The sequence below is a fragment of the Anabrus simplex genome, chromosome 1 (assembly GCF_040414725.1).
Source record: "Anabrus simplex isolate iqAnaSimp1 chromosome 1, ASM4041472v1, whole genome shotgun sequence".
Classification (NCBI taxonomy): domain Eukaryota; kingdom Metazoa; phylum Arthropoda; class Insecta; order Orthoptera; family Tettigoniidae; genus Anabrus; species Anabrus simplex.
The window spans coordinates 131,955,755-131,982,856 of record NC_090265.1 but is presented as its reverse complement, the minus strand read 5'-3'; the positions used below and the strand labels follow the sequence as shown (position 1 = coordinate 131,982,856).

The window sequence follows — 27,102 nt, the reverse complement described above, 5'->3', positions numbered from 1 at the left end:
ACTGTGAACACTGTTTATGAACATCGTGATAATTTGCTAAAATGTTTTGAAGATATCAAAGACCACGAAACAAGTGACAGGAAATCTTCCACTGAAGCTACGGGATTTGTTCGAACTCTGAATGATCCTCAGTTCACCTACTGGCTTAATTTCTATCACAAGATTATGCCACATGTTGCAATATTCTTTGATTGCATTCAGAAAAGAGACATTGATGCTGTGAAGATGAGAGAGTTTGTCACAAATTTTGTTAATGCGATAGCCAATGTTCGCCAACTCTACAAAACGGAAGAAAGCCTTTCAACAGAGCCACTGAGAAAACGACAATGCGTTGATCATGCAAAACAGTTCAACCAATAGGCTGGCAGCCGTGGAAGTTTGTGATGTTATTATAAGTAGCATCAATGATAGATTTCAGTTCACTGATCATCTGTGTGCATCTAAGCTTTTTTCATAGATAACTTTCCGCAGTACTGCAATTCATTCCCTGAGCATGACTTCCAGACGACCCTGAAGCTGTATCCTGCGATAAACAGTCCAAAATTGCGAACCAAATTAGAAGTGTTGTACAGTCGTGAAGATCTTCGCTGTGCATTCGGTGCTTTACCTCTTTTGAAATTTTTCTATGAAAATGGAATGACATGAACATTTTCCGAGTGTATGATTGTTTTAAAAATAATTGTCACCATACCAATGACGACTGTTGAATCTGAGCGGTCATTCTCCACTCTGAAAAGAATAAAGACACTTTTGCGAAGTTCCATGGGGAATGAGAGGTTGAATGCACTGGCGATGTTATCGATCGAGAAGAAGATGGTACATTCCATACCGGACTTCAATAATCGAGTAACTGAAGAATTTGCTACTGACAAAGACAGGAGAATTGAGCTGGTATACAAGAAATAAAAAGGTAAGATTAATTTAATTGATTTAATTGATTCCTAGTGTTCCTAATGTGTTGAATGTGCCCCACCCATTTTTATCATCACAAGCCGCCACTGGCATATACTGTATACTTTATAATGTGTCAGTTTGTGTATAATGGGTACCTATTTGTCATTTCAAATATCACTAATCTGCTGCCTAATAAATAACAAGAACTGGAGTTTTCTTAAGGTGAGTTTAAACTTTTTGATGCTAGTGTATACAGAGTGACCCAAAAGTCTGTTAACACGTTAACGTTGACGCGTACATTTGCTTCTTTCGCGGTAAACTGCGGAAATGCGATACACATATTTCAGGTTGTTGTGGGGTACGGATGAGCATAATTACATTCGTAGAAGATAATCAAAGACATAATTTATGTTCAAAGTTATTATTTTTGTGTCCCCCTATTGGGGTGACATATGGTTCGTAGGTTGGCAATGCAACAGAAAAAGCGTACCTATTTGTCATTTCAAATATCACTAATCTGCTGCCTAATAAATAACAAGAACTGGAGTTTTCTTAAGGTGAGTTTAAACCCCTGAGGGGTGACGCCATTTTTACCTTTGTTGTTGTGGAACACTGTGCTCTGTGTTGTGAACTGTTGGTTTACGCGCCTTTCAACGAGTTCCTTGTAATTTACAGTTGTGTGACAAGAATTTTAATGTTATATGTGTTTCTGTGTCGAGTAAACCATGATTACCGATAGAGAGATAGAAGAAGGACTTGAAAAGGGTTCGAGTGCTGCATCAAGTGATGTTGACATTTCGGATTTGCAGTGTGATGCCACCTTTTCCGAGTCGGAATTGGACAGTAGTTTTTGTAGTGAGGACATTAGCGAAGATTCCGGTGCTGCATCGTGCGATGATTCAACCATATCACGAGCCAGTGACAATTACTGAGGAACATTCTCAGGTTTGCAGAAACATTTTTTATTCACACATAGCCCCGGTTTAAAATTTCCTCTGAGTGCTAAATCTCAACCAGTTGATTTCTATCATGCTATAGTTAATGACGATATCATCAATCTGATGGTGCATGAAACCAATGAAAATGCAAGGAATGTGTTGCAAGGGAAACGTGTGAGTAGGCGGAGTAGATTAACTCAGTGGACTGATATCAATTGTGCTGACATGAAAAAGTTCTTAGGCTTATTGATGTGGATGGGCTTAGCACAGTTTCCCAAACTTCATAATTATTCGTCAAGAAAGAACAGACTGTATAAAGACTATGTTGGGGGGCATGTAATGAAGCGGGACAAGTTCTTGCTGATTTTGCGTTTCTGGCATTTCAACAGTGAAGCAAACTGAGGACATGACAGGTTGTATAAAATTGCACCTCTTGTTCTAAAGCTCAATAAGAATTTCAAAGAACTAAATGAGCCACAGGAAACATTGGTCATTGACGAATCTATGATCCCCTTCAGGGGAAGACTAATATTTCGCCAGTTTATTCCAAATAAGGCTCATAAATACGGGGTGAAGGTATTCAAACTATGTGATACAGACGGCTATACCTACACTACAAAAGTGTACTGCGGCAAAGGGACAACTGCTAACCCTGGACTACCACATGCTACAGCTGTTGTGATGGAACTTATGGATCCTTATTTAGACAGAGGATCAACTTTGTTCACAGACAATTTCTACACGTCAGTTGATTTGGCGAATAAACTCCTAGTTAGATGCACTCATCTGGTTGGTACCTTGCGGAAAAATAGAGTTGGGCTTCCGCCAGGTCTAAAGGAAAGAGTCAAGAAAGGAGAAATGGTTGCTAAGGAATCACATAATGGCATCCTAGCATTGAAATGGATGGACAAGCGAGAGGTTTATATGCTCTCAACTAAGCACGAGTTAGATTTTGTATCTTCAGGAAAACATTATAAGAGTAACACGGAAATTTTCAAACCATCTGTAGTTATTGACTACAACAAAGCAAAGCCTGGCATTGATGTATCTGATCAGCTATCGTCCTATAATACATCTCTTCAGAAAACTGTCAGATGGTATCACAAGGTAGCGACGGAACTACTAATTGGAACGAGCTTGGTGAATTCATGGATTGCATACAGAAACTATCAAACAGTGCCAAAGCTGCAGAAAATGTCCATAACTACCTTCAAGGAGAAATGTGCTCTTGAACTAATGTGCTTGTCGGATGAAGTAGAAACACCTCGTCACAATCATGGTATCCATCTCCTTGTGGAGACGGAAGAAACTGAAAAGGCTGGAGATTCCACGCGGAAGAGAAGGAAATACTGCAGCATATGCTACAAAGAGGCTAACGAAACTGGAGGTCGACAGGCTGCAAGGAAAGTGAAGAAAGTGACAACATATTGTAAACATTGCCCAGACAAAGCATTCTTATGCAAACCTCACTATGAGTTGGCTCACAAGTGATGTGTATCTTGTAAAAACTGTTATCCTCTCATATCATTTATACTATGCCATACATTCAATGACAAGCATGATATATCATCATCTGTGTTGTTTTCTTTTGTAATTTTAACTTTCCTTAGAACAATGAAGCTCCATTGATCTCATAATAACCATTTCTTAAGTTATGTAACAATAGTATGTAGGAATAAAGCAATAATAGGCTCCAATCCACATTATTTTCCGTGCCATTAATAATTGAATTCTGATGGTTGCGTATGCAAGAGAAATTCCACCGTCTGTTGCTCAATGCACAGCGTGCTGATAAAGGAATGGGCACCGCGCTGCACTCTATGAACACCTTACGTAAACAAGCAATGCAATACTGCAGCAAATGGTAGCGCTAGTTTTGCACGACAGCCTAACGTTGAGAGTCCTGGACACACTACCATGTCACCCCATGAGGGGTGACATACAATATTTTGTATGAGCGTTCGTCACCCCATGAGGGGTGACATCGTCTTCAAAGTGTTAACATTTGACGAAGCAATACCTCACAGAATATTAGAGGTAGAGAGGTAATAAATTGGCATGACATGGGGTTTTGTTGACACCAAAATAAAGTATACAAAATGACCAACAGATGATGCTGGACAGCAACACATCAGGTACAAATGGCCACACATGCTTGGCATAACATGGGATTTTATTGATACCAAAAACCAAGGTAAGATGTTTATGCAGGATGGCGCTCCACCCCATCTTATAACACTGTGAAAGATCTCTTGCGCACATCATTTGGTGAGAATCGTGTGTTGAGCTGCCACTTCATTATGCTTGGCCTCCCCGGTCCCCAGACCTCAATCCATGTGATTATTGGTTGTGGGGTTACCTGAAGTTGCAGATCTACTGCAATCGTTTGACCTCATAAGGGATGCTAAAAGACACCATCCGATGGCAGTTTTTCACCATACCTACAGATAAGCTGTACAGTGCTGTTCATAACATTGTCCCTTGACTACAAGTATTGTTGATGAATGACAGCTAACATGTTGAGCATGTATTATAAAGAACATCATCTTTGCTAAACCTCGATTGTTATGCTAATTATTGCTCTGTATCATATGAAGCACCATTTGTTGGTCATTTTGTTTACTTTATTTTGGTGTCAATAAAACTCCATGTCATGCCAATCATGTGTGTCAATTATTACCTCTCTACCTCCAACATTCCGTAAATTATTGCCCCCATCAAATGTTAACACAATTTTGGGTCACCCTGCATATTAAAATGCCTTACCTTGTTTTCTCCTACTACTAAAATTAGATTTACCACAGCAGGGCTAGTTACGGTGATTATTCAATGCAGAGTTGGTTGGGGAGTCTGATCTACTACATAATAAAGAGACTTACAGTCTCATAGTCCATTTTCACATGTAGTGTTCTGTGATTATGACAGTAGTTTATTAGTAAAAGGGTTCCTGAAAAACTCAAAATATCACATGAGAGAGACTAAGTGGTATGTGTTTCCTTATTACTGTACTATGTCACAAGCAATCACAACAAAGGGCTATTACCTATCATGCATATAGAGTTCAAGAGTCCTTTTTCTTCAGATGAGAACTTGAAGTCACACTGAGCAGAAGGTAGCAGGAAAGATGTGCTGAAGATTTCAATCATCACCCCCATCATGCAGAGACCACTCACCATAAGTAGCACATAATGAAATCTTCCACTTCCTGTTAAGAGTAAGAGTAAAGGTTTCATTAAATCTAAATAACTTAAGTTACTAAATCAAAGAATAAATTCATAACATTTTCTCTCCACATATCTTGCATGATGAAAACCAAATTAATTAGCTGAATGCCATGTTGCAGGGACTAAAGGCCACATGCAAGGCCTAGAATAACCTATCCAAGGAAGTTGTGAGGGTGGCAGTGGAAACAAAGGGAAAATGGAGAAGATTGAAGGAGTTGGCTAGGGACAGAACGAGCTAGCAGAAAGACAAACAAATTCATATATGATACATGTTTAAAAGGCTAAAATAAACATGAAAACATTGTTCAAGTGATTTGTTGTAGTGAAAGTGTTCGGTAATGTTAACAAGGAAAAAGGTACTTAAATTAATTGTACTTTTCAAAAATTTGGTGGGAGATCAAATTACAAACACACTTTTTGTAGTTTAGTTTCTTCAGTGTTAATTTTTATGTCAAATATTGTTTACAGAATGTTATAAGAATTTCACTGTAACTTGCCCATAAGTGGAGAATATAATACACACCAATGTTTAGCCTTCGACAGGACAATTACTTAGCATGTATATGATTATATTTTTGTCCACCTCTCATATTGTTCTCCAGATTTTGTGGTGCATAAGTGGGCATAAGTGGTTTGTCATGATGTACTTGCTTCCTTGCTCTCTGTGGCCCTTTGCAGTTTCATATTGTTTTGTATTATTGCTGATATTGCTTTGATCTCTTCCTTCTTTCATGATGTTCCTTCACGACTTTTCCTCATTTTGATAGTCATCTTTACCATTTTCCTTGCTGATACGGGCTGATGGGCATGCAGTTTTCCACCTTAAGACAAACATGATTAGTGATGTTTCGTGTTGACAAGAACTCAGCAACAAAAGTGTAAATTATGAATATCTCTGTTATCACAGATGGTGAGGTGAAACTATATCAGATTTAAATGATTGAAAATTGTATCCTCTACAACTTTTGTTATATAGTTCAGAGCTATCCATATAAACCAGGGAAAAGATGAGGAACAGGGAACTGTTGCTGAGAAGTGTAGAAGTAGGAGAAAGGCAAAAGGTAGGAAAGGGAAATCTGGAGTAGTGGATAGGAAAAGACAGGTGGAACAGGGTCATGGCATGGAGAAAAGGGAAGAGGAAGTAGCTTCTGCAACTGTCAGGAAAGATAGGACTGACCAGAAGGGGAGGGGATCAAATGAGGTGGGTAGGTTTGAGGCTCTGGTCATGGGGGATTCCATTGCTAGACATGTCGGGAAAGTGTGTGGAGGAAAGGGTACCAGGGTAGAGTGTTATCTAGGAATTAAGTTAAGGCAGATGTTGAGGAAAGTAGAAGAGAAAGAGGAGGGAAAGGAGAAGGTGGTAGAGTTTCACGTTGGTACTAACAACGTAAGACAAGCAGGTATAAGTACCAACGTAGTTGGGGATGTTTGGGGCCTGGTAAATGCAGCACGGGTGATGTTTAAGGAAGCGGAGATTGTCATCAGTGGAATACTGTATAGAGGGATGCTGACTGGAAGGTGATTGGGGATTTAAATGAAACTATGGAGTGGGTATGTGGGAAACTGGGAGCGAGATTTCTAGATCCTAATGGGTGGGTAGGAGATAGGGATCTGCGCTCAGATGGCCTTCACTTAAACTGCAGTGGTATATATAAGGAAAGTTGTTTAGAAGGGTTATAGAGAGCTACATTCAGGGAAACAGGGTTGCCTAGGGAGCGGTGATAAGGGAACAGGGAACTGGAAATCAAGTAGGGATGACATAAAAATGTTAGTGGTTTAGTGCTGAACTGTAGAAGTGTTGTAAAGAAAGGAATAGAATTAAATAATTTAATAGATATATACTTACCAGATATTGTGATAGGAGTTGAATCATGGCTGAGAAATGATATAACGGATGCAGAAATTTCTCATGGAACTGGAGTGTTGTGATGTTTGGGACATCACTGCATGTTTTTAATTATTGAACTATGTAATTAATTGATAAGATGTGTATATTTAATCACTGATAGGTCATGTTTAAATTAATATGTATATATATATAGGGTTTTTAGCATCCATTTCAATCATCATTTCATTTCTTTGTATCGCGGCTATAATGTATTCTGAACGAACAAATTATTCGGTAAAGTATTTCAACATCATGCATATTTATAACTTGCAGTAAATTTTCCAATAGCCGTTGTGAGGTGACCAGAGTCAGCAGGCTAATTTCAGCCCAATTCCAGGAAAAGTATGTCATCTAGTTTACGAGAGACCTTACCCTCTCTACCTCATGAAGAGACAGTTGATACATTATTAACACCCACTTTTCAAACTCCGCTTTGGGACGCTTTATTTCAGCGGGAAAGTTCAGCCTATGTGAATGAACGTAATGAAGCAACGTGATGGATTCACAGCAATACATCGGAGAAGGGATGAGACCTCGAATCTTACTGGACCATGTGATATGGCTGATGGAAGGACACTTTTGAACCGATATATACCACCGACAAGAGCTGGAGAGGACATTAGCATTCTTATTCACTTTGAGATTCACATTCACATTGTTATTGGACATTCTGATTCTCACTCTTGGAAGAGACTCTTACTACGATTCTACGTCTGCACGTCGGAGAAGATTTTAACTTAGTTCACTTCGCATCTGAGTATATTCTACTCAAAAGTTACTCTCATTGGGACTTGTTATCTCAATGACAAGAGGTAGTCAACGGGAGACCGGTTTTGACTAGTTAGGGGAGGAGAGCTTTTATTATGAATTTAGCTACGCTACTGTTCCGTAATACGGAAGAATACGAGTGTATTCTCTCCATGAACATAACCCATGGTGGTTTTGAATTTAAAATTAGGACTCATTACAACTTTATGTAAGGAGTACAGTAGGATGTGTTAAAGACAGGAAGTAGGACTGGAATCCAACAACAGATGAAGCAGCCGGCACGAGAGATCCTCATATCATCAGCTTCAAGACAACAGAGTCTACAATTGGTGAGCTAAAGGCATAAGTTACTGCAAGTCTTCGTGCAACAGTTCATTTTTTAAATTAATTTCATTCAATTTTTCTTTTGCTTCCGTAAGTTCAGATTTCGTTAAAACACTGTTACGTCACGTTTTTTATCTTAATAAATAGCTGTTTTAATGTTTATGTTCTGAAATTATTATTAATGATCCTTAAATTCCAAGTTAGTGTACTTAATGAATTTGTGTCCCGTCACCCCACCCCTGGGAGTTTTTTGAGTCTCATTACGTATTATTATTATTATTATTATTATTATTATTATTATTATTATTATTATTATTATTATTATTATTATTATTATTATTAATTATCTACTTTTGTTTTCAAGCCATAAGCTTGAAGACTGGCGCCCTTGGGATACTGTTTATGGAGAAACAATGACATATCATTTATTTATTTTAATATTAAAGTGACCCGCCACGTTATAATTTTGTCATACATCTGTGGGCCAAGTGGGTACGTCACAGTGTGTATCGTAGAGATAGGATAGTAATGGTAGAAGGGGGAATATTCATTCTGGTGAAAGAAGAATTTGTAAGCTACATAAAAGTTAAAGATGACAAACATGAAATTCTTGGTGTAAGGCTCATCTCTAAAGATAATAGGCAACTTGATGTCTTTGGAGTGTACAGACCGGGAAAGGGTAGTGCAGATGCTGATTCAGAATTATTTGATAAGATAATCAGCTAAGAGGGAAACAATATGGAAAGGAACGTGATTGTAGCGGGTGATCTCAATTTACCAAATATCAATTGGGAAGGTAATGCAAACGACAAGAAGCATGACAAACAAATGGCAAATAAGTTAATAAGGGAAGGGCATCTGATTCAGAAAGTGATGAAACCAACTTGAGGGAAGAATATTCTGGATGTGATGCTGGTAAAACCAGATGAGCTCTATAGGAAAACCAAAGTAATAGATGGTATTAGTAATCACGAAACTGTTTTTGTCGTAGTTAAAAATAAATGTGGAAGAAAGTAAATTTATAATACCAACATCTATATCATCTGATGGCCAAGCAGGCATCAAGTTTTGATAATGAGACAAAGTCTCTTAGTGCATTGGCACTGCCGGTGGCTCCAGTTAGCCTACGCAGTGGCCTCCACGGTGTGCACTGGCCAGCGTATTGGTGGGTGTGCTAGGTACCAACTGATGAGCCCACACTAGCACACGAGGGCGAACAGCTAGCAACCAAGAATGAGTTAGCTGGAAAATTTATAATGTCCAATAACGGACCATTTATATTGGTATTATAAATTTACTCATTCAGGACAAATATTTCAGATTCCCTATGGAAATCAACATCTATATCATAGCACTAGGGTGTTTAAACTACAGCGTTCTCATATTTTTATTTCACGCTTACCACTGTCGAATGTATAGAATTTTTAACATATAATTATAAATGATTAGCGTTTGGCAGTAAAACTATTATAATAAGTGGAAAAATAGGTGACAACATTATAGTACTAGTACCTAGCCTACTATTTACACTTGTTGCTGAAATAAAAGTAATTCAAAAATGCAATTGTGTACGCTATGTGTATTTTTATATCACACACTCTAAATGTACGCATAAATGCTCCAAACTTTTCCAAAACACTATAGCTGCAATCGAAATTGTTTTCATTCCTTGATAATTTTCTCAATTTAGGCCCATATGAAAACCTAAGTTAAATATTACAAAAGAAGTAGCATGTAAATTCATAATGATACTCTGCTAATAGTCTGCTGTTGGAAAGGCTGTAGGCCTCTGGATTGTTTGGTTAGGCTTATGTGATTGTGCATTCATACATTTAAAGCTTTACTTTTCATGTTACATTATTTGTCATAAAAACTAAATTTGTGGTTATTCGCAGCTAACTTTATTTTAATTCATTTCTGAAGGCTTACAAGTATAACTGATTTCAAACCGAAAGTCATGGCAGGAACTCATGAGAACCTAACCTCAACTCTACACAAAGATTTATTCAAGATCAGACTCGGTCAGCTTCTTGGACTTTGGTCCTCAGGCCCCCGGGTTTGATTCTCAGTCAGAGTGAGGGATATTAATCATTTTATTTTCAGACAAGGAAATTATATACGCCAGAGCGCAAGCCAAACTGCATGCTCTGTGAGAGCTACGCAGAATGCCCAAAATAAAGTCAAGTTCACACCGACCTTGACATTTGTACACTACATGTAGACCTAGCAGTAGGCCTACTTCTTTATATCGGTCTTCTTCTAACAAACAGCTAATAATCACAGTTCTATTGTGCCTCAGTTGTAGAAAGGGTCGTGGGTGGTTCTGTATAAAGACCATAAATGATGTTTACACTGTACAGTTAATACTGTCATGATTGTATTGTGTTTCTCTTCTTCGATGGTTTGTGGCTTCGCGACCATACCGTTGGCACCGTGACAGCATGGAATAAATTCCTGGATCTCTAAGTCAAATCAAAATTTCCTGTAGCCTAAGGTAACTGTTCAGCCAATTAAATTATTATCAAACTCAAACCATGCCAGTAGCGGCATGGGCCTTCAGCTGATTTTCACCAGTTTCTGTGTTTAGTCGACACCTCGGGAAATGGGTATGCTGTACAAGGAAGAATGTATTCATGTGATTTAGAGTTGTCTTGTATGCACTTCTCACTAGGCGTGGATCCAGAAGAAAGTTAAAGGGTAACCCAGCTCCTATATTTTAGATACCGGTATTATTATTATTATTATTATTATTATTATTGGTTGTTATTATTTGAATTTAAGTTATCATCTGTAACTGGAGAAGTAATGACACTGTTGATGATCGATCGATCGATCGATCAATCAATCAATCAATCAATCAATCAATCAATCAATCAATCAATCAATCAATCCAATCAATTTTCTAAAAGCCATATATTATTTATATTATGACCAAAATACAAATATAGCATGCACTTAAAGTTCTACGTTATTTATTTAACTTGTCCAAATACAAACATATCATACCAGTACAGTAATGCAATACCGGTACCAGTATTTCAAACCCACCAGTGTGAAATTAACTTAAGTAGCAACGTTTTGCAGGTGTAGGTTGAGTTGGTCATAAAATACGTCCCACTCCATGGCTAAATGGTTAGCATGTTGGCCTTTGGTCCAGAAGGTCCCGGATTTGATTCCCGGCGGGGTTGGGGTTTTTAACCTAAATTGGTTAATTCCAATGACTCGGGGGCTGGGTGTGTGTGGCGTATTCAGCATTAGAAATCGGCCTAATAGGCCATCTACGAAAAAAAGACCCACACCAGGCCTCTTCGGAGACCATACACCATTATTATTATTATTATCATTAATATTATTATCACAAAACATTAAGACCTACCCAAAGAAATGAAACAATAATATTTGATCATTTTAAAAATAAACTGATGTTAAAAGAAAACTATATATATATGGATCATTTCCAATTGACGGCGATGTTTGCACGCAAAAATGTCAGTTAGGCTACTTATGATGGAAATATAATAACACCCTGATGAGTATGGAGAAAAGTCTGTGCATTCAATCCATCTTCATTGCTTCATTCCAAAGATAAATCTTAACTTTTCTAAGAGCAGAAAACAATCTTTCAGAAGAGCATATTCTTGCATGCAGATTAGCAAGTATTTGCAGACGACGTTGTATATTTGTGCAGGAGGCCTATCCATTTACAGTTAAGGCAAAAGAGTCAACAGGTGTTTCTGGTTTATCGTTGTCTGGTTTATCATTCCAGTATGTTTTCCACATACGTATTTATTTCATTTCTTAGCGCTGGCGTAGCCGGGGTGGGGGAGGGGGGGGGCAGGGAGGCCCCCTCAAAATGTTTCCTGAAACTAGAGCGAGGATCGGCCGCTGTTCTTTGTACGGTGTGAACAACTTAAAAACTTACGCTGAAATGTTAAATTAATGTAGCGACAAAGAATATACTAGGACGGCTCAGTAGGGCCATACATAATTCTCCATATCTGTACTGCTTGAATGAAAGGAAACCACTTAGGATTGTGATGCACAGAGATACAGTGGCCACAAAAAGTATTCGTACACCTATGGAATGTGATGGAATATCATTACGGCATATGAGATGAAGTCAGATTTATAAATGGCATAACGACAGACATCAGATATACACGCTGAACATACAGATCGTTTAAAAATGTAATATGATCGGCACGATACTGTATACATACTGCAGATCGTACCGCCAAGAAAGTATTCGTACAGTGCGGATGTACTGTCTTTGTAATTGGTTAAATCAGTTGTCGCACAGATTTTCGCCGCTGTGTCTGCAGTAGGGGTTGTTATTTCTTCAGTCATCACTGTTCTATCGTTGCCGTAAGTTTATTTAGAATGGGGCGAAAGAAAACGGAACTTTCATTGAGTCAACGAGAGAATATGGTGTTAACTGTATAAACAAGGTAAAAGTTATCCTCAGATTGGAAAACAGCTGGATATTAGCTTTACTACGGTGAGTTCAATAGTTAATAAATGCAAGCACAGCAGACAAACCCAGATCTGGTCGTCCAAAAGTGCTGACAGTACGGGAGGGACGCATTATTGTGCATTCGACATGAAAGGAACCATTTCGAAGTGCTGCAACCATCGTCGAGACCTCGCTTCAAGGTCCAACAAAATGGTGAGTGTGCAAACTATAAGGAATGTATTGCACAGTGCGAACCTGCGTAGTAGATGTCCACGAAAGAAGCCACTTATAAGTGAAAGAAATAGGCAGAAGCACCTACAATTCGCGAAAGAGTATTGTGAAAAGACAATGGACTTTTGGAACACCGTTATTTTTTCTGGTGAAGCGAAATTTACACAGTTTGGAACTGGTAGGAACAGCAAGGTTTTGGCGGAAGCCAAACACCGAACTTGAACCTCAACACGTAGGTAAAACACGGAGGAACGAGTGTGATGGTTTGGGGCTGCATGGCTGCGAATGGGGTGGGAAACCTGGCATTTATTGATAGTATTATGGATGCCAGGAAGTACATAGATGTGTTGCGCCATAATTTAAGCAGCAGTGCACACAAGCCTCATCTGGAAGGAATCTTCCACTTCCAACAGTACAATGATCCTAAGCATTGTGCCACGATAACACGTGAATGGTTGTTGTACAATGCCCCAAGAAGACTTCTCGTTCCACCACAGAGTCCAGATTTCAATCCCATAGAGAACCTGTGTGATCATCTAGGCAAAGAAGTGCAAGTACGCGATCCTACTAGTAAAGAACAGCTTAAAGAGATACTCTCGGACGCAAAGTCCAACATATCTGAAGAGTACATCAAACGTTTAGTTAGCTCAATACCAAGACGTCTGAAACAAGTCAAAGCTAAAGGCATGCATACAAAATGTTAAGACTGTGTTTGAACAAAAACATCGGCAAGTTTTGAATCATCTAATAGTGTACGAATACTTTTTGTGTTAAAAGGGGTTTATTTGTTTATTATGTTGAGCGCTGTAAATCTCATAGCAATTGTACAGCAAGGTGTTGTCTTTTCTTTATACATATGTCTCATTGGGTGTGTATATGTTAGTTCATGGTGCTTAATATACAAGATATACGTCAACATGTTGGTGTACGAATACTTTCTGTGGCCACTGTATTTCCCTGTAGAGGCCTCAGTATTGGGAATGTAACCGTTTGTTGACAAATGTCAAGAGATGAGGAAAAGGAGAATTAGCAAGGGATTACTCAGTAGGGAGCCGGAACATGACCACCGAGATAACGGGGGGCCCCGACCAGAAACAGTTGCAAGCTTACAACATCGTGTCAGCTTTTGCACATCGGTTCCAGAAAACAACAATGTCCTACGGATCCTCGGTTTGTAAAGCTGACATGGGCAACACGTACCCAGCGGCATTGAAACAGTTCGGCAAACGCTGAAAGGCATAACAGTCTATAATGATAATGTATGTATGTTGGTGAGACTAAAGGGGAATGCGAACTTCCGTTTTTAAGCCCACTGCCATCATAAATCACCCCCTGCTAGGTCAGTGAGTGACCAGCGAGATCAAACGTTTGCGGTGAGAGATTTGCTGTGTTTAAACTGCAACGTTGAGAAGACTGTGAGAGGATTGTGAGCTGCACGTTAGTTCCTCATTTTGTGCCATATAAGTAACTTTTATGAAGAGGGACCGTTTTGTCACTAAGCAGTGGCGGCGCGTGACTTTCGTCACTGGGGGTTCAACAGAAGGAAAATTCCCCCCCCCCCCCAACCTCAATATCTCCCCTCTCCCCTGTCACCTGTGCCATGACTAATTTCAGAGAATGGGCATAACGGTGCACATAATGTGCATGCCTAAAATCTTCCCTGATGAGAACTTGCACCCTGAATGGTGACTACTCATTACATTTTCTCCATCGTAACCTTGTGAAATCAACTTATCTCTATTATCCACAACTTCGCTCAAATAAAATTTTAAACACATCTGCTATTGTCTTAGCATCATGACTAGAGGGTAGAGGAAACCCCAGAATCTTTCAACTGGCTTACCGTTGGGAATCACGATAACAAATTGTGCTGTAGTTGATATATCGGTGGTCTCATCTGCGATTACCAAAATGAAGTGCGCTGTGGTGATTTTTTTTTTCTCACGACAGATTTCATACATGCACGAAAGCAAATCATTCTGAATGTCTTTCGAGGTGCCTTTGAAAACAGTAGCTTTGGACAGATGGTCTCTTAATGCAACGTCAATTTCAGAACTAAAATTGACGAGGCCTCGAAATATGCCAGGATTCGATGATGCACTTGTTTCGTCATGCCCACGCAATGCCATCTCAAACGCGCCACAGAACTTTACACAGCACATAACGAATTTTCCGTACTTGGTCGTTGTCTCTTTCCACAGACTGCCTGTAAGCACAGTCAAATTACTGACGGTTATCGTGTCTTCCCAGGAGATCGAAACTGGGCAAGCATATGAGATTTAGAACTTCTGTGTTTCTTTATTATTTTTTTGGACAAATATCCTATATCTACCACTCCGACTTTGGTCTAAGTCCCTTCCCTTTCATCACCCATGAATCATAAAAAAGGAAAACAAATCAACATGTTAGTAATTTCGCAATCACAGATCCACTCGATTCTTTTATACGGTATAAATCCATTCTGAATTTACGCACGATTTCATTACTTTTACTTTTAGGATGCCTCGTTATATCAAGATCAGGCATTGGGCGTCCGGCATCCTTAATCTTGATCTTAAGTTTACGCTCAAGAGAGAGAGAGAGAGAGAAAAGTTTGTCTTCTTAAGTATCGTATAACTGTTCAAACTCATTATGTAGCTCCTTACCTTTCCCTGGACCAAAATTATGGACGCAACTACAGTGCACAAAAATGCACACACGGAGAAAATATTGTAACTTCTTTATGTCCTAAAAATTAAGTTTCTAAACGGCACAACAGTGCAGAAAAACACTCACACGCTTGCACAGCGTACAATAATATTACGAATTAAGATAACTATTGCAAACTGTTATAAACACTAGCATCACACTTGAAAAACAGAGTAAACTTTAGGAATGTTCGCAATGTTGGTAACTTAATTTTAAGAACTCCTGTGGCTAGGCAATTGGCGTTTTCTTTGGTATTACATTCCCGCTGCTCTTTTCCTCGGTGATTTTTAAGTTAATTTTCTCTAAAAAAGCTAATTATTCCAAAGAAGGCAAATGAACAGATGTTAAGTAAATATTGATGTATTTGGGAAAAGACATCAATTGGAATTTGGCAATTTACTGTGACTGCTGGCAGAATGATGCTCTTCAACACTAGCGCTAATTATGTGCACTATTTTCTGCTACGTAGTTGAATTCCTGTAAGGGCAACAGATGGGAGGCACATACTTACCCCAACACAAGGTCAGTCTAGACAGACCTTGCCTCAACACCCCCGGCAACACGACTAGAGAGAGTGGCATATTGCGCATGCGTAAACCAAGAATATATATGTTTCTGCGATATCCTGGTCTTCTCTGCGTGCCGGCCGATGTCCCCCCGCACCTCGCCACTCCCTTCGCCCAGGTACGGACGGAAAGATTTCCTTCCAAGGGGGTTCATTCCAGACAAGTATCCAGCCACGGAACGTGCGCAGTTCACATGAACTGAAAGCTAGTACGAGTATATTACGGATAGATGGGTTAAGCAAGAGCTTCGAGATTGACAAGGGAGTTATGAATATTAAGTTGAATAAAATTTGGAAATAAACTGGAGGTTCATTGCTCCATTGCGCTATACCAGAAACCGCCACTGTCACTAAGAAGCCAAAACTATGTGCATCCTCGGTAAGTTGTGAAAAAGGTTTTTTTTTAAATTCTAATAGTAGCAAGACAGATCGCGGTTGCGTGCCTAAGTTCTACAGGTAGGCATCTATATTTTGTGAAATGGCCGGGGACTGATTGGAACCTCAAATTGCACCATCACAAGTGCGGGTAACTATTTTGTAACTGGCGGGCGTAATAACTTAGTTCCAATAGTTCTGTCTTCTCATCAGGACGGCCCAGGCTTGAATCGCAGTCGAAGCATGAAACATTTTTAAAATGGGAAGTCACGTTCTATTCATTCGGATTCTACTTAAAACACTAGATCCCGTCCCTTACCTTTCTTTAGTACTTTTGAGCCATAACCGCATCATTTATGGTGGTGTATTTTGAGTATCCAACCATTCTTCGGGCTTACCTTGTACCTTAAATGGTGAGTGGCTGCAGTGGCGTACCCACAAAGTAATTTCAGTGGGTGGGGTATAAGTCCAGGCCAGTAGCATGGATACAACTTTTCCTTGGAAGGGTTTGTGAAACGATTTTTCACCGTAGGTCTAATGGCGACTATGGGAAAGGAAAGGACTTTTTTTTTCTATTGGCTTTACGTCGCCCCGACACGGATAGGTCTTATGGCGACGACGGGACAGGAAAGGGCTAGGACTAGGAAGGAAGCGGCCGTGGCCTTAATGATGGTACAGCCCCAGCATTTGCCTGGTGTGAAAATGGGAAACCACGGAAAACTATCTTCAGGGCTGCCGAGAGTGGGGTTCGAATCTACTATCTCCCGAATACTGGATACTGGATACTGGATACTGGCCGCACTTAAACGACTGCAGCTATCGTGCTCGGTAAGGAAAGGACTAAGGGTGGGAAGGAAGCGGCCGTGGCCTTAATTAAGATACAGCCCCAGCATTTGCCTGGTGTGAAAATGGGAAACCACGGAAAACCATCTTTAGGGCTGCCGACAGTGGGGTTTGAACACACTATCTGCTGGATGCAAGCACACAGCTGTGCGCCCCTAACCGCACGGCCAACTCGCACGGTGGATATGAAAAGAAAGCCGGTCCTATCGAGTGCGGTGGCGGATCTTCAGTATATATTGATGGTTTTGATTGTTACCTTGTACAATCATAGCTTCTGTACTCTTAACATAAACCGGCTGCATTATTGAAACTGTTCGTAAAATTGATAATATCGTTCTTCGTTTGTGAGGAAGTAGAATCTTCATTTAATTTGTCTTCTTAAATAAATAAATAAAAAAGGAACCACTTTGGTACTACGCCCCGTGAAAGTGACTGACTACCTTCCAGGTCGTAGATATTTCGATTACGGGAGACTCAAGACCAACTCTACTGCACCCAAAAACAAGGCTGTATCTTCGACATCCCATGCCTTTCTTAACTCTGTTAGTGCCGGGAATCGAATGCAGGATATCTTAAGTCAAATTCTAAAATACGGAAAGCTAAAAATAACCAGCCGGCCCCGCGGTGTAGGGGTAGCGTGCCTGTCTCTTACCGGAGGCCCCGGGTTCGATTCCCGGCCAGGTCAGGGATTTTTACCTGGATCTGAGGACTGGTTTGAGGTACACTCAGCCCACGTGCTTATAACTGAGGAGCTATCTGATGGTGAGATGGCGGCCCCGGTCTCGAAAGCCAAGAATAACGAGGGAGAGGATTCGTCGTGCTGACCACACGACACCTCGTAATCTTACAGGCCTTCAGGCTGAACAGCGGTCGCTTGTTAGGCGATGGCCCTTCGGGGTTGTTACGCCATGGAGTTTGGTTTGGAAAAGTTAACAGAGAAGGAAGCGATACCCCTGCAAGCCTCTTTAGCTTAAAGCTAGTTCTTCTGTCCGGCCTCCTGCATTTAGGACAGCTGGAAAACGTACGCCTAAATAAATGCTCCTCATAAAACCTTTTTTTAAATACTAACTGCATCTATTTATAACACTTATCACAAACGCCTCCTTTTCATGTAGGTCAGCTGCCCTGAGTCAGAGTTCGTAGGTTCAAATCCCGGCTTGGGTCGGTGGCCCTTAAAAAGGTGTTGAAATGGCAACAGCTCCGTGTCATTGGTTTCTGGCACGTTCATAAAAATTATACATACGAATATTAGCGTCACAAAACTGTAACTTTATACTGTATCCCAGGCTTGCGAGGGAAACTAATTAACAATTTGCTTTACGCCGCACTGACACAGATAGAACTTATGGCGACGATGGGATAGGAAAGGCCTAGAAGTGGAAAGGAAGCGGCCGTGGTCTTAATTAAAGTACAGCCCTAGCATTTGCTTGGTGTGAAAATGGGAAACCACGGGAAACCATTTTCAGGGCTGTCGACAGCGGGGTTCGAATCCACTATCTCCCGGATCTAAGCTCACAGCTGCACGGTCCTAACCGCGAGGGAAACTAGTAGGACAAGGTAAACCCTACGTGGCATATGTTGTGACGTGTAATTTTCTTTACCAACTAACAAAATATCTATACCCATACGCTTTACATTCTATATTTATTTATTTATTTATTAGTGCCTTCTTTACAGTGGCGAAGTTAGGACTCGAGACCCTCTCGTACACTTAACCACATACTAATCAGAATCTTAAATAAAATACTGAGATACTTAAAATAGTTAAAATTGCATAAATTAATAGAATTGAAAATACATTTAAATAAATTATTAACTAAATTAATATTAAAACTAATTACTATTAAAAACTCTTAAAAATGAATAATCCTCAGGCAAGTACACATTCATACTTCAATCATTCAGTCAGCTGTCCTCAGCAGGTAGTCTCAGCAGGTGACCTTAAATCATGATAAAGAGCTAGTTTCTCTGACCTGAACTGCCAGGGAATTCCATAATCTGGCGCCGGTCACCACAAATGATCTATTAATTTTATTTGTGCGGTGCACTGGAATAGAAAGTAAGGATCTGAACGTGTATTTAAGTTGTGATATGATGATAAGAAGGTGAATTTAGAAGAAATATACAGTGGCTGACTTTCAGCTGACACTCTAAACACCATCGTTAAAGTGCGTAGCTGCCGACGTTTATCAGACATCAGCCATGAGACAGCCTGATAGTATGGGGTGATAGAACATCGTACCCGATATTGTAAATAAATCGCTGTTGACGGTTACCCAAATAAGAAGTAAGAAACTTAAGCGCAGCCAGGTTGAAATTTAGCAGTTCCATTTTCTTCATCATAGTCGGAATTTCTATAGTGTCAAAGTCGCTACAAGGATAAGTATAGTGAGCAGTCACTTGTTCATAGCGTTTCTAATGTTTTCAGTAACCTTCAAAAGTGCTGTCGCGGTACTGTGACCCTCCTTAAATCCAGATTGCAAAGGGTCCAAAAGAGCATTTTTATTTAGGTATACCAGAACTTGCTGGTATTCTAAACGTTCAAAGGCTTTAGAAGGCGCAGGGAGTATGGACATGGGACGATAGTCAGAGGGTGATTGTGAGTGTAAACTCTTAGGTACTGGTATAATATTGGCTGTAGGGAAAGTTCCGTTTAGTAAACAGTAGTTCAGTATGTGCGTCAGTATAGGCAGGACAGTACCCATAATGTTATGTATAAAAGTAATAGGAATATCATCTACACCTGTAGTCTTTGATTTAATCGAGTACAAAGTCTTTTTAACCTGATTTTCTGTGACACTGTGAAATGTGGATGGTGGATTGGCTGGAGGGGAGGGCGGTGAGTCGGTGCTGTTAATTGGGATAGATGGAATATTCATTCTACTAAAGTAATCGTTCAGTTCGTCAAGTAAAATGTCAAGAGTTGTCTGTCTCTGTTGATGTTTTCCTATTCCCAGAGTTTTAAGTTGGTCCCATGCGCGATTAGAATATAAGTTGTTAGCTAAAATCCAGAAATATATACACTTTTTAAATTTCTGATTAACTGCTTTGTGCGATTTCTTAAGATGCGGTAAGATTCGAAGTCTGTGTCATCTAGGGTTTGTTTATAATGCCGTAATAACAAGTCACGGTGGGTCATCATTCTCTTGGTTTCATCATCTTGCCATGGACAAGAAAGGCGAGAAACCTGTATTCGACATATGTGTGTGTTTTTTCTTTGCCGCATTATTTTTATAAAATGTCACTTCTTTATTGCTTATCACATGACCATTATTATAATAACATTACCGTATTTATTCTAAACCAGAATATTGCATCTTTACTCAAACTGTTTATTCTTGCATTCATTTCACTTGTATTCGTAATATATGATATGCTGCAGTTATGCTGGGATGAGAGTAAGAGAGGTTGGCGAGGGGGCGAGGGGTTTGTCGTCCAAGGATTCCAGACACCCCAAGAGTTTTAACGAATGTACTTTTATAAAGCATTTTATATATAATGTATATTACTATTAGCTTCCGGAGTCCGACTCATTGGCTGAATGATTGGTGTTGAGGCCTTCAGTTCAGAGGGTCCCGGGTTCGATTGCCGGCCGGGTCGGGAATTTTAATCGCGTCTGATTAATTCTTCTGGCTCGGGGACTGGGTGTTTGTACCAACAATTTCCACTTCATATTCAGGTAACATACTACACTACCAACCACCAAAGAAACAACAGTGATTACATCCCTCCATATAGGGTCGGCGTCGGGAAGGAAATCCGGCCGTAAAACTGGGCCAAATCCACATGTGCGACACAGTTCGTACCCGCGACCCCAAAGATGTGGGAGAAGCGGTGGGAAGAAGAAGAAGAATATTACTATTAGCTTCCGGAATCCGCATGAATCCACCACTACCGGGTGAGTTGGGCGTGCGGTTTGGAGCGCGCGGCTATGAGCTTGCATCCGGGAGATAGTGGGTTCGAACCCCACTGTCGGCAACCCTGAAGATGGTTTTCCGTGGTTTCCCTTTTCACACCAGGCAAATGCTGGGGCTGTACCTTAATTAAGGCCACGGCTGCTTCCTTCCCACTCCTAGCCCTTTCCTCTCCCATCGTCAAGTAACTAAGCAACTAGCAAAAAAAAAAAAAGAATCCACCACTCTTACTTGGATCCAAGGATACTCATTTCCTTTTTAGGGATTTTGGACAGATTTCAAAGTGCCGTTGTTTAAGAAGCCTTTCTCGTGGTCAGTCGAGATTTCTTCTGAAGACGCAGAGCACAGTTTTCTGCGAAACGTTTAGAATTTCACCTTATTTTCTTGACACGGCATAAGCTCAAAATCCTATACAGTATCATTTCAAAATACAATTCTGGATGAAGAACTACATAAATGGCCCCCTCCCACCCCCCAACTGAAATCCTGGCTACGCTACTGTTCCTTAGAGCGTCTATTGTGTCTAGGAAATCTTCATATTTCTTTGTGGCAGCCATAATACCGTATGCTCAATATCAGAAGCTTGGTTTGAACCATGGGTTGGTATGAGCAACAGTATTCCCCGATGATGTTCTGAGAAGCGTTCTGTCAACTCCGGCACTCCATAATCCAGAAATGGCACATACACTGTAGCACAATAATGTATCTCAGGATCTTTGCATGGTGGATTGGATCTGTGAATCTAATGATTTACAATACGAGGATCTGACACACAAATACCCAGTTCCTCACTTAATGAAATGCTCTTTGAGTAAAGACCTGAAAATGTTTTTTTCGAATAAATGCCCTGTGCTTTGCCAGTGTATCAAGTTCGTGCCATTTTATATAGGCCTACATTAAGCAAATTAAGGGACGGGTTTTTTGAAACTGATGAGAGAGGGCCAATGTGATAGAAAAGATCTCCACAGTTACTTCTAATGGCATAATAAAATAAGACCGATTAACTGCAGACAACCGAGCGAGTTAGCCGTACGGTTAGGGGCGCGCAGCTGTGAGTTTGCATTCGGAAGATAGTGGGTTCCAACCCCACTGTCGGCAGCCCTGGTTTTCCGTAGTTTTTTCTTATTCCGCCGTCGCCATAAGACCTATCTGTGTCGTTGTGACGTAAAGCAGATTGTAAAAAAAAAAAAAAAAATGCAGACAATATCCCATTAGCCAAAGTAAAAGCAGTTTCTTGTTCTTCATAAACAGTTTCTTCAAGGAAATCGACCACTGCCAGTAATATGTATTGGAAAACCAATACAGCATCGTGTCTCTCCAACCAAAATGACTAGTTACTTGAGTTTGCTTTGACGGCTTAATAAATTTTCCCAATAATATTGTCCGATATTATATCTCCACAACAGCCCATTAAACCATTGTTTATCGTTTTACTAATTTCGGTTGCATTTTTTGAGGACACTGAGTGAGTGGCCGCATGGTTTGGGGCACGCAGCTGACAGCTTGCATTCGGGAGATAGTGGGTTCGAATCCCACTGCCGGCAGCCCTGAAGATGGTTTTCCGCTGTTTCCCATTTTCATACCAGGCTGTACCTTAATTAAGTCCACGGCCTCTTCCTTCCCGCTCCTAACCCTTTCCTATGCTATCGTCGCCATAAGACGTATGTGTGTCGGTGCGACGTAAAGCAAATTCTAATTTCTGAGGGCCTCTTCTTGACGTTCTTTCAGAACCTCATCAGCACCAGCATCCACTCGAAATCTAAGAAGTGCTTGTAAATTCCCTTCTATTTTATTTCATGTGCATGAGCCGAACATTATTTCGTCAACTCCTATGACCTTTCAGAGGAATATTCTGATGGCCACAAAACAATATCGTTTTTTCTTAAAGGAATAAGATGCAACCTGTTGTGTTCAACTTTTTTTTCATATGCACTGATCCACTTTTACATATGCCTTGTATGGTTTCCTTAAATTCATTGGGTTTTACTACAAACATTTTACGATAATGACAAGACGAAATGTTATTTAGTTCTCTAATTGAACGTTTATACTAACAAACCTTTTTTGTTTTTGTTTTTGTAAAAGCTCCCAGAGTTTTGTCACCCCTTTCCCCTTCATTTCTGACAAATGGCACACAAAAACGATAATATGTTTATCACTAGATGTCATCAAAGGGAACTGCTCTACCCACTTCATTTGGAACTTTCAATTGATTTCCACCGTGATCATGAACAGTAAAATTCATACTTAGAGTCGGGTTCCCATAGCTTACATAGTTCAATGAAAAACTTGTCTCGGAATATTTACTACAACATGCAGACTGGTCAATATGCGGCACAGCATCAACCCTTCATTTTTTCATTAACAGTTTCAATAACATTTCCAATACCTGATATTTTCCAACGGTTTAGGAATGAAATACGAATGAAGAGTCGCTTGAGCTTGATTATGCGTCAATTTCATTTTTTATTTGAGTTTAGTTGAGACATTGCCCAATAACACGCTATAAGACAGTGCAAAGTAAGTTAAGCATTTAACACTACACTCTTTACTACTTCATATCATAACAAAAACTAAACTGAGCGCTATTAGTGGTACAAAGCAGCTGATTGGATACACAAATCAATTACAAAATTACTTTAAATTTTCGCATCTGATTCGCTGAAATTTACAAGTGGGCGGAGTCTACAAGTCCTCACGCCACTACCTAGGAAATGTCAAAACTTGGAAATTCATTTAGAAACATTTCCAATTTGAAATAAGAATTTCGATACATTTTATGACATGTTCGAAGGTAGAGACGGCAACAGACATAGTGGGCCTATTTCAAGGAAGTCAATATAGACATGCATTCTGTAATCTTACAAATTAATGTAGAAACCTTTCTAATCTGGAGTTATACAACGACAATTTTTCACGTTTTATGACAGGTGTACGTGACTTCCAAGGGAAAAACAGGACCAGAAAGAGTGCCTCTTTAGCTATTAGGCGAATCGGCAATAGTATTCAAAAGAAGGTTCTGTACTTGTAACCATCTCTTATTGCAACAATGATTAAGATGGTTGGTTCCAATGCTGGGTTGCAGGGGTACACAATAAATGATATTGTACATTTTTTAAAATTATATTATCAAATAGTGCAGTCCCATATTTAAACAAGAATATTTCAAAATTGTACCTACTTATCCTGGGGAGGTGGGTGGGGGAACACACTCTAAATTCGCACCTGCTTCTCACTATTCTATGACCAACAAATGAAAAACAAGTTATTTGGGAAGGGCAGCTGAATCAGAAAGTGATAGAACCAATATAACAATGTTATTGGCTTTACGTCCCACTAACTAATTTTTCGATTTTCGGAAACGCCAAGGTGCCAAAATTGTGCCCCGCAGGATTACTTTTACGTGCCATTAAATCTACTGACTCAAGCACATTCAAATACCCCGGACTGAGCCAGGATCGAACCTGTCAAATTGGAGTCAGAAAAACAGCACCTAAACCGTCTAAGCCACTCAGTCCGGCGCGATGAAACCCACCAGAGGCAAGAATATTGTAGACATGGTGCTGATCAAATCAGATGTGCTCTACAGAGAAACTAAAGTGACAAAATATATAAGTGATCACGAAGCTGTTTTAGTCGTACCCAGTTAAAAATAAATGCGATAGAAAAGAAGGTATCTATAAAGCAATACCATGAGGGAGTTTTTAAAATGCAGTTATGACTGGTGGAAACTGATACATAAAAATGCAAACTCCGTTAAAGGTGGTATGAGGTCGTGAAAGTAAGAGATTTAAGGAAGTTACAACAAGTATAGTTCCAGTGAATGGGACCCTCACCAGGATTATCTGATTCGAGAGCTGGGAAAGATCCAAAGAAAAGTAGCACGATTCGTTCTGGGCGATTTCCGACAAAGAAAGTAGCGTTAACCTACGAAAATGTTGCAAAAACAGAGCTGGGAAGATTTGGAAGTAAGAAGACGAGCTGCTCAACTAAGCGGTATGTTTCGAGCAGTCATTGAAGAGGTGGAGTGGAATGACAGTAAACGAATAAGCTCGAAAATAAACTTTCATTAAGTTATTAAATTATTATTAAGAAGTATTGAACTTTATGAGCACACCTTTTTAAATTCTCCTGGGACTCACAACGTTTGTGTGCGGAGCACTGATCACGTTACAGCTGAATCTGGCATTACTTCCAGTTATATCTCCTTTCTTTCATTTTTCCTATCCGACCTCCCTTCGTCAATTCTTATTCTCTTCTGATTCCAATGGTATTATATCCACCAAGCTCATACAGGCTTTGGTATTGCAAGCTCTTTCTTTAGCTGTTACATTCGATCTTCCAAGGGCTAGACACAGTCTTCTTTTTCCTATGATTTACAGTATGTTGAGAGGGATTCGGAATCGGGTTATTTTGCTCGTTAAAATAGCAATCATCATTACATTACAACGGTAAAAGGTAACGTATTTACTTTTTTTTTCTATTTGCTTTACGTCGCACCGACACAGATAGGTCTTATAGCGACGATGGGATAGGAAAAGCATAGGAGTGAGAATGAAGCGGCCGTGGCCTTAATTAAGGTACAACCCCAGCATTTGCCTGGTGTGAAAATGGGAAACTACGGAAAACCATCTTCAGGGCTGCCGACAGTGGGGCTCGAACCCAATATCTCCCGGATGCAGGCTCACGGCTGCGCGACTCTAACCGCACGGCCAACTCGATGTTAATTTAATTCTGTTCAATATCGTGAATGAATGGCTAATACAGTTTTTCATAATACTAATAATTCTACAGTGACTTTCATCAGCTTACATCAGGCACTTTTAAGGTCACTGGAGCCCCCAAAATCACTTATGGAGGAGTTGTGGGTAAGTTCAGATGCACTGAGATGAAATGGCGTACGGCTTTTAGTACCGGGAGTGTCCGAAGACAAGTTCGGCTCGCAGATGCAGGTCTTTCGATTTGACTCCCGTAGACGACCTGCACGTCGTAATGAGGATGAAATGATGATGAAGACGACACATACATCCAGCCCCCGTGTCAGCGAAATTATCCATTATAGTTAATATTCCCGATCCTGCCGGGAATCGAACCCAAGGCCCCTGTGACCAAAGGCCAGCATGCTAACCATTTAGCCATGGAGCCGGACTCAGATGTACTTCTCGACGCCACGTGGACTTAAAGGTGAAGAATCCAATTGGAGATCGACCAGGATTCGAACCTCAGACGGATGGGGCGCTGGCCTAAACCACTACGCTAATCACGCTCACATTCTTAAGAGTATACAATGATTATAGCATTTTAAATGGTGAATTTTCTACTCACCAGTAAGGGCAATGGCTTCCTCAAAATTCGTTGGCATTTCAGTAGATTTCTCCTTAATAGAATCTGCAAAAATATATTAAGAATGAATATATATTGTGGAATTTCACTTCCAAAATTTGATATTTAAAATAATTGGCAAAACAAAGAATGTTATTAAACAAATATAATGCTAAGCACGATAAATATCCTCCACTTCACCTATTCTTCGTAGTTGCTCCGTCATGGTTCCTCTTGTGCTTCTTTCTGAAGTGTTATAGTTTATGACGCTTCTCGGAGTAAAGCCTCTTATCTGTTAGACGTCCTTCAGCGGTAATAAGGATCACCTAAATTACAGTAGTTCACATAAAAATCCGATATTCCGGTTGAAAAGTTCATCTCTTAACAATGGGATCACCCCCATCCCGTCCCCCACTAAATTAAAAATACCGAATCGTCGCCATAAGAAATATCTGTGTCAGTGCGACGTAAAGCAAATAGCAATATATATATAATAATAATACCGGACGAGTTGGGGTTAGGGGCGCGCAGCTGTGAGCTCGCAGCCGGGAGATAGTGGGTTCGAACCCCACCGTCGGTAGTCCTGAAGATAGTTTTCCACGGTTTCCCATTTTCACACGAGACAAATGCTGGGGCTGTACTTTAATTAAAGCCACGGCCGCTTCCTTCAAATTC

At 40.1% G+C, this 27,102-nt stretch overlaps 1 protein-coding gene across 2 annotated transcripts in view; it reads right to left on the bottom strand.

Moving 5' to 3' along the window:
- The window catches only part of LOC136862891 (synaptic vesicle glycoprotein 2C), a 99,036-nt gene extending 72,372 nt beyond the window's left edge, over window positions 1–26,664 (bottom strand). For both annotated transcript variants that reach the window (XM_067139170.2, XM_068230350.1), the window contains exons 1-3: window positions 26,629–26,664; window positions 26,431–26,493; window positions 4,876–5,037 (exon numbers count right to left, since the gene is read on the bottom strand). In XM_067139170.2, the coding sequence (XP_066995271.2) occupies window positions 4,876–5,037; window positions 26,431–26,493; window positions 26,629–26,653 (250 nt within the window). In that variant the 5' untranslated portion in view covers window positions 26,654–26,664. The remainder of the gene's footprint in view (window positions 1–4,875; window positions 5,038–26,430; window positions 26,494–26,628) is intronic.
- Between the last annotated feature and the right edge of the window lie 438 nt (window positions 26,665–27,102).